We start from the raw sequence: 8,127 nt of genomic DNA on the forward strand, positions 1-8,127 counted from the left end.
AGAGGCTTGAAGCCTTTGATTCCCAGAGTTCGGAGGCAGAATCAGGGAAGGCCTCGGCCTCTATGCTGTGTTGTGGGCCCTCCAGAGGAACAGGGTGGCCACTCTGTGAGACAGGATGCTGGACTAGATGGACGACTGGTCTGACCTAGCAGGGCTCTTCTGATGTTCTTATGAAGGCCTCGGCCTCTGTGCCCTGCTGTTGGCCCTCCAGAGGAACTGGTTGGCCACTGTGTGATAGAGGATGCTGGACTAGTTGGACCCTTGGTGTGACCCAGCAGGGTTCTTCTGATGTTTTTATGAAGACCTCGGCCTCTCTGCCCTGTTGTTGGCCCTCCAGAGGAACTGGTTGGCCACTGTGTGATAGAGGATGCTGGACTAGATGGACCCCTGGTCTGACCCAGCAGGGCTCTTCTGATGTTTTTATGAAGGCCTCGGCCTCTCTGCCCTGTTGTTGGCCCTCCAGAGGAACTGGTTGGCCACTGTGTGATAGAGGATGCTGGACTAGATGGACCCCTGGTCTGACCCAGCAGGGCTCTTCTAATGTTCTTATGAAGACCTCGGCCTCTCTGCCCTGTTGTTGGCCCTCCAGAGGAACTGGTTGGCCACTGTGTGATAGAGGATGCTGGACTAGTTGGACCCTTGGTGTGACCCAGCAGGGTTCTTCTGATGTTTTTATGAAGACCTCGGCCTCTCTGCCCTGTTGTTGGCCCTCCAGAGGAACTGGTTGGCCACTGTGTGATAGAGGATGCTGGACTAGTTGGACCCTTGGTGTGACCCAGCAGGGTTCTTCTGATGTTTTTATGAAGACCTCGGCCTCTCTGCCCTGTTGTTGGCCCTCCAGAGGAACTGGTTGGCCACTGTGTGATAGAGGATGCTGGACTAGTTGGACCCTTGGTGTGACCCAGCAGGGTTCTTCTGATGTTTTTATGAAGACCTCGGCCTCTCTGCCCTGTTGTTGGCCCTCCAGAGGAACTGGTTGGCCACTGTGTGATAGAGGATGCTGGACTAGTTGGACCCTTGGTGTGACCCAGCAGGGTTCTTCTGATGTTTTTATGAAGACCTCGGCCTCTCTGCCCTGTTGTTGGCCCTCCAGAGGAACTGGTTGGCCACTGTGTGATAGAGGATGCTGGACTAGTTGGACCCTTGGTGTGACCCAGCAGGGTTCTTCTGATGTTTTTATGAAGACCTCGGCCTCTCTGCCCTGTTGTTGGCCCTCCAGAGGAACTGGTTGGCCACTGTGTGATAGAGGATGCTGGACTAGTTGGACCCTTGGTGTGACCCAGCAGGGTTCTTCTGATGTTTTTATGAAGACCTCGGCCTCTCTGCCCTGTTGTTGGCCCTCCAGAGGAACTGGTTGGCCACTGTGTGATAGAGGATGCTGGACTAGTTGGACCCTTGGTGTGACCCAGCAGGGTTCTTCTGATGTTTTTATGAAGACCTCGGCCTCTCTGCCCTGTTGTTGGCCCTCCAGAGGAACTGGTTGGCCACTGTGTGATAGAGGATGCTGGACTAGTTGGACCCTTGGTGTGACCCAGCAGGGTTCTTCTGATGTTTTTATGAAGACCTCGGCCTCTCTGCCCTGTTGTTGGCCCTCCAGAGGAACTGGTTGGCCACTGTGTGATAGAGGATGCTGGACTAGTTGGACCCTTGGTGTGACCCAGCAGGGTTCTTCTGATGTTTTTATGAAGACCTCGGCCTCTCTGCCCTGTTGTTGGCCCTCCAGAGGAACTGGTTGGCCACTGTGTGATAGAGGATGCTGGACTAGTTGGACCCTTGGTGTGACCCAGCAGGGTTCTTCTGATGTTTTTATGAAGACCTCGGCCTCTCTGCCCTGTTGTTGGCCCTCCAGAGGAACTGGTTGGCCACTGTGTGATAGAGGATGCTGGACTAGTTGGACCCTTGGTGTGACCCAGCAGGGTTCTTCTGATGTTTTTATGAAGACCTCGGCCTCTCTGCCCTGTTGTTGGCCCTCCAGAGGAACTGGTTGGCCACTGTGTGATAGAGGATGCTGGACTAGTTGGACCCTTGGTGTGACCCAGCAGGGTTCTTCTGATGTTTTTATGAAGACCTCGGCCTCTCTGCCCTGTTGTTGGCCCTCCAGAGGAACTGGTTGGCCACTGTGTGATAGAGGATGCTGGACTAGTTGGACCCTTGGTGTGACCCAGCAGGGTTCTTCTGATGTTTTTATGAAGACCTCGGCCTCTCTGCCCTGTTGTTGGCCCTCCAGAGGAACTGGTTGGCCACTGTGTGATAGAGGATGCTGGACTAGTTGGACCCTTGGTGTGACCCAGCAGGGTTCTTCTGATGTTTTTATGAAGACCTCGGCCTCTCTGCCCTGTTGTTGGCCCTCCAGAGGAACTGGTTGGCCACTGTGTGATAGAGGATGCTGGACTAGTTGGACCCTTGGTGTGACCCAGCAGGGTTCTTCTGATGTTTTTATGAAGACCTCGGCCTCTCTGCCCTGTTGTTGGCCCTCCAGAGGAACTGGTTGGCCACTGTGTGATAGAGGATGCTGGACTAGTTGGACCCTTGGTGTGACCCAGCAGGGTTCTTCTGATGTTTTTATGAAGACCTCGGCCTCTCTGCCCTGTTGTTGGCCCTCCAGAGGAACTGGTTGGCCACTGTGTGATAGAGGATGCTGGACTAGTTGGACCCTTGGTGTGACCCAGCAGGGTTCTTCTGATGTTTTTATGAAGACCTCGGCCTCTCTGCCCTGTTGTTGGCCCTCCAGAGGAACTGGTTGGCCACTGTGTGATAGAGGATGCTGGACTAGTTGGACCCTTGGTGTGACCCAGCAGGGTTCTTCTGATGTTTTTATGAAGACCTCGGCCTCTCTGCCCTGTTGTTGGCCCTCCAGAGGAACTGGTTGGCCACTGTGTGATAGAGGATGCTGGACTAGTTGGACCCTTGGTGTGACCCAGCAGGGTTCTTCTGATGTTTTTATGAAGACCTCGGCCTCTCTGCCCTGTTGTTGGCCCTCCAGAGGAACTGGTTGGCCACTGTGTGATAGAGGATGCTGGACTAGTTGGACCCTTGGTGTGACCCAGCAGGGTTCTTCTGATGTTTTTATGAAGACCTCGGCCTCTCTGCCCTGTTGTTGGCCCTCCAGAGGAACTGGTTGGCCACTGTGTGATAGAGGATGCTGGACTAGTTGGACCCTTGGTGTGACCCAGCAGGGTTCTTCTGATGTTTTTATGAAGACCTCGGCCTCTCTGCCCTGTTGTTGGCCCTCCAGAGGAACTGGTTGGCCACTGTGTGATAGAGGATGCTGGACTAGTTGGACCCTTGGTGTGACCCAGCAGGGTTCTTCTGATGTTTTTATGAAGACCTCGGCCTCTCTGCCCTGTTGTTGGCCCTCCAGAGGAACTGGTTGGCCACTGTGTGATAGAGGATGCTGGACTAGTTGGACCCTTGGTGTGACCCAGCAGGGTTCTTCTGATGTTTTTATGAAGACCTCGGCCTCTCTGCCCTGTTGTTGGCCCTCCAGAGGAACTGGTTGGCCACTGTGTGATAGAGGATGCTGGACTAGTTGGACCCTTGGTGTGACCCAGCAGGGTTCTTCTGATGTTTTTATGAAGACCTCGGCCTCTCTGCCCTGTTGTTGGCCCTCCAGAGGAACTGGTTGGCCACTGTGTGATAGAGGATGCTGGACTAGTTGGACCCTTGGTGTGACCCAGCAGGGTTCTTCTGATGTTTTTATGAAGACCTCGGCCTCTCTGCCCTGTTGTTGGCCCTCCAGAGGAACTGGTTGGCCACTGTGTGATAGAGGATGCTGGACTAGTTGGACCCTTGGTGTGACCCAGCAGGGTTCTTCTGATGTCCTCCTCCTCCTCCTCCTCCTCCTCCTCTTCTTCTTCTTCTTCTTCTTCTTCTTCTTCTTCTTCTTCTTCTTCTTCTTCTTCTTCTTCTTCTTCTTCTTCTTCTTCTTCTTTTGCATTGTACCCCTCCGCGGTCCCTGTAACCCCCAGGGTCCATCCCCAAATGTCTAAAAGTTTCCCAACCCAGAGCTGGCAACGCTACACCCTCATTCCCAGCACGCAACTTGGGGTGAACCTGCAACCTCACTCTGGACAGCCAGGTGAGGGGAACCATAGGTTGGTTGCCGAGTTGCCGGATAAGAAGCCCCCGCACCTTCCTCCTCTCTTTCTGTTGCTCAGGACTATTACCAAGGCCGGAGGGGCCAGATCCACCAAACGCTGATGCTCACGTATGGTAAAGTGGCGCTCTGTGCTCCAAAGGAACTCCTCTTCTCCCGGGTGGAGACTGATATAATGAAGCGAGTTCTGCAGCATTACTACAACAGCGGGCAGGTGAGAGGCTTGAAAGGTGTACTTTTGGGGTGGAGTGTTGAGTGTATGGTTGCCAGCCTCCAGGTGGGGCCTGGTGATCTCCCAGAATTACAACTGATCTCCAGACTGCAGAAATCAGTTCCCCTGGGGGAAGAAATGGATTCACAGCTCAGCTCTCTCCCCTCCACAAACCCCACCCTCCCCAGGCCCCATCCCCAAATCTCCACGAATTTCCCAACCTGGAGTTGGCAACCACCATCCCAACAGAGCACAGTGGTTCGGACAAAGACTTTTCATTTCCTTTCTGCCAGTTTCTTCCCGTTGCCTAGGCATTTGTACTCTCTCGGCTGGACTACCGCAGTGCAAGTCACATGGGGCTGCCCCTTGAGGGTTGCCCAGAAACATCAGCTGGTGTAGAGGAACCTGTTGGGGCTGGGCTAGAATGGGACGGTGAGACAGGCCCGTAGTCAGGATTTTTTATCCTGGGGGGCTCTGGAATTGGGGGGGCCCTGCTGGTGCCGGGGGGGGGCTTAATTTAAAACAAAAATTTAAACCCTGGGTGAGTCTTCTCCCAGCTTGCTCGCAGGAAAAAGACTCAGGGACCAGCAAACAGCAGCCACCCCCTCTCTTCCCCCACCATCCAGCTGAGCAAAGAGTCGCACCACAGCAGCAGCACAATTTCTCCACTGGATACAGAGAGGGGGTTTAAAGTTTTAAACCCCCCCCCCGCTCAGCCAGCTGGTAGGGGAAGAGAGGGGGCGGCTGCGTGGTCGCTGTTGCCAGCCACAGAGTCTTCTTCCTGCTAGCAAGCAGAGAGAAGACTCGGCTGGCAAGGGAGGGGGGAAATCTTGTGGCGCTGTCCCTTTAAGGTAAAGCTGAGCCCCCAATAGCCCCGCCATAGCTACGGGCCAGTGCTGAGATTGTGCCAGGAAAGGACATCTCACCAAGGATCCTTGGAGAAGGAAACAAAGTAGAAGTGTCAATTCAGATAAGCTTCTAAGTGGAGATGAGAGAGCTGCTTGGTGCCAAGTGAGGATATACTCGGAAGGGGAAGATGAGTGAGATACAGTTACCCCTGCATTTAAGACAGATGAGAAAGAAATATCAGGCTGGGGTGCCTCTGTATGCAGCAGACACAATGACATAACATCACCCGCCTGACCAAAACGGAGAGTGATCTTCAAACGCAGAAAAAAATAAGGAAGGCCATCAGAGGAGAAAATGGTGTAATGTTGGGTAACTTCAACTACCCTCATACTAGCTGGGTTAATGCCTGTTTGGGTCCCGAAAAAAAGAGACCAAATAGCTAGATTTCATGAATAATTATTCCTTGGAACTAGAGTTGAGGGTGGGGACATTGGGGGGGCTTACTGGGAACGTGATGATGCAGTGGTAGCTCTAGGAATTGCCAGAAACTCTATGGTAAAACCATAGAGTTTCTGGCGATATCGCTCCAGGTATCACCTGTCATTTCCAAGTCTTTCCCTGGAGATGACGTCATCATGCTCACGGCAGTATAGGCAATGGGAGCTCGGGGCAGAGGAATCCCCGCCCCTACTGGGGTCTTGGCAGAGAGAAGAACTGGGGGAACTTTGCAGCTCTCTAGAACGGGAAACCATTTCAACTAGGGAGTCCAGCCTCCAGGTGGGACCTGAGGATCCCCTGGAATGACAGATCATCTCCAGACTACAGAGATCAGCTCCCCTGGAGGAAATGGACGCTTTGGAGGGTGGACTGTGCAGCATTGTACCCCACTGAGGTCCCTGTCCTCCCATGGCTCCACCCCCAAATCTCCAGGAGTTCCCCAACCTGGAACTGGCAACACTATCCCCCCAATCCCCTGCTGGTGGCCGCGGGAGGGACCCGACCACCCTAACCCACAGCTCTGATCCTGCGCCCAGAGATCACCCCCTGTTCACAGGGTTCCTGTACCCTTGCCCAAAAACACGGAGCCCTTCTCATTGACAGCAAACAGTGCTGCCGTGTGGATTCCGTGATGGGCAGGATCTGAAATTTTATATAAAGATTGTTGTTGTTGTTGTTACAGTTGCATTATGACATGAAGGAGCTGCGGTGGCTCAAGTGGTTAAGACGCTGACCTGCAGGCTGTGGAAGGTCGGTCGTTCAGCAGTTCGAGACCCGAGTGTGCCGCATGACGGCGTGAGCTCCCGTCTCTAGTTCCAGCTCCTGCCAACCTAGCAGTTCGAAAGCAAGACATTGCAAGTAGATAAATAGGTACCACTTCGGTGGGAAGGGAACAGCGTTCTGTGCACCTTGGTGTTTAGTCATGCCGGCCACATGCCCAAGGAAACGTCTTCAGACAGCGCTGGCTCTTCGGCTTTGAAATGGAGATGAGCACCGCAACCCTCGAGTTGGATTCGACTGGCTTTCAAGCAAGGGAACCTTTACCTTTACCTTTAAAAGATCAACCAGGAGCTGCGGTGGCTCAACTGGTTAAGACGCTGAACTGCAGGCTGTGGAAGGTCGGTAGTTCAGCAGTTCGAGACCCGAGTGTGCCTTCGGCTAAAGTACTTACGAGACTCCAACAAAAGAAAGAAAGAGAACAACAGAGTAAACGTAATGGACAGACAGAAGATTAAGATACTGTCGATAAATGTTAATGGTCTAAATATACCCCAAAAAAGAAGGAAGACCTTTCATCAAGCTAGTAAACTTAAACCAGATATATTATGTCTTCAAGAGACACACATCAGAAAAGAAGATGAAAAACTTTTAAACAATAAAAAGCTGGGGACACCTTTTGTAGCATCAGACGGTTGTAAAAAAAGAGTGAACCCTGCAAGTCGATTTCCAAAATGCTGACTAGAGGCTGCCTTTCCTTTTTCAGGTGCTGGGCGTTAGCATTGCAAACAAGGTGAGTGGTGCAAGCTTCACGTGTATTATTTGCATGCTGATACCCAGGCCGGCGTCAGCCTATCCTGATGAGGCGGGGAGTCTGCCAGGGCACAGGGCTTCAGGAGGGGTGCGCCCGGTGGCACTGTACCCTCTTGAGGTCTCCCCGCAGACCCCACTATCCCCAGGCCCCAATCTCCAGGGATTTCCCAAAATGGAGTGGACAACTTCCTTCGCCTCCTTCCAGTCTCAGCTTCTCTTGTGGCCATTCAGGAAAAGCTCCTCCGATTTCCCAAGCGTTCTAAATAGGGTAGCCAACCACCAGGTGGCGGCTGGAGATCTCCCGGGATTGCAATTGCTCTCAAGACAAAGATCGGTCCACCTGGAGAAAATGTCCACTTTGGAAGGGGAGGGGGGTGGGCCCTCGACGGCATTATACCCCAGTGAAGTCCCAGGAAGTCTCCAGGAATTTCCCAACCCAAACATGGCAGTCCTGCACAGGGGTCGTTTCGTAGAAAAAGCGCTCATTAGCATATGCCACACCCCCTGACATCACCAGAAGTGTCTCGTAAGGCCACACCCCCTGACATCACCGGAAGTGTGTCATAAAGCCACCCACCCCGCCCCCAACGGTCCCGGTCACCGCCGCCGGCCTTGCAGCTCCACTGCCGAGCCCCATGAGGGGCCCGGACCCCCTGACATCACCAGAAGTGTCTCGTAAGGCCACACCCCCTGACATCACCGGAAGTGTGTCATAAAGCCACCCACCCCGCCCCCAACGGTCCCGGTCACCGCCGCCGGCCTTGCAGCTCCACTGCCGAAGCAGGGGGCGGGTCTTCGTCATGTGCCCCGCCCCCCCCGTACCTCACCCGGGGGAACTGCAATCCCTCGCGATCCCCCCCCAAAATGACCTCTGGTCCTGCATGTAAGTGTGCCCCCCCCCATGTCCTCATTCGGCTGTCTTGGGAAACGCAGGGTCGCTGCC

The 8,127-nt window shown here is 53.8% G+C and overlaps 1 protein-coding gene across 1 annotated transcript in view; it reads left to right on the plus strand.

Annotated features, from left to right (window-relative positions):
- The window catches only part of LOC107118484 (maestro heat-like repeat-containing protein family member 2B), a 131,178-nt gene that overhangs the window by 44,855 nt on the left and 78,196 nt on the right, over window positions 1–8,127 (plus strand). The window contains exons 17-18 of the mRNA XM_015420841.1: window positions 4,158–4,310; window positions 7,138–7,164. Of these exons, the coding sequence (XP_015276327.1) occupies window positions 4,158–4,310; window positions 7,138–7,164 (180 nt within the window). The remainder of the gene's footprint in view (window positions 1–4,157; window positions 4,311–7,137; window positions 7,165–8,127) is intronic.

Source organism: Gekko japonicus, unplaced genomic scaffold (genome assembly GCF_001447785.1).
Source record: "Gekko japonicus isolate JY-2015 unplaced genomic scaffold, Gekko_japonicus_V1.1 scaffold495, whole genome shotgun sequence".
Taxonomy (NCBI): domain Eukaryota; kingdom Metazoa; phylum Chordata; class Lepidosauria; order Squamata; family Gekkonidae; genus Gekko; species Gekko japonicus.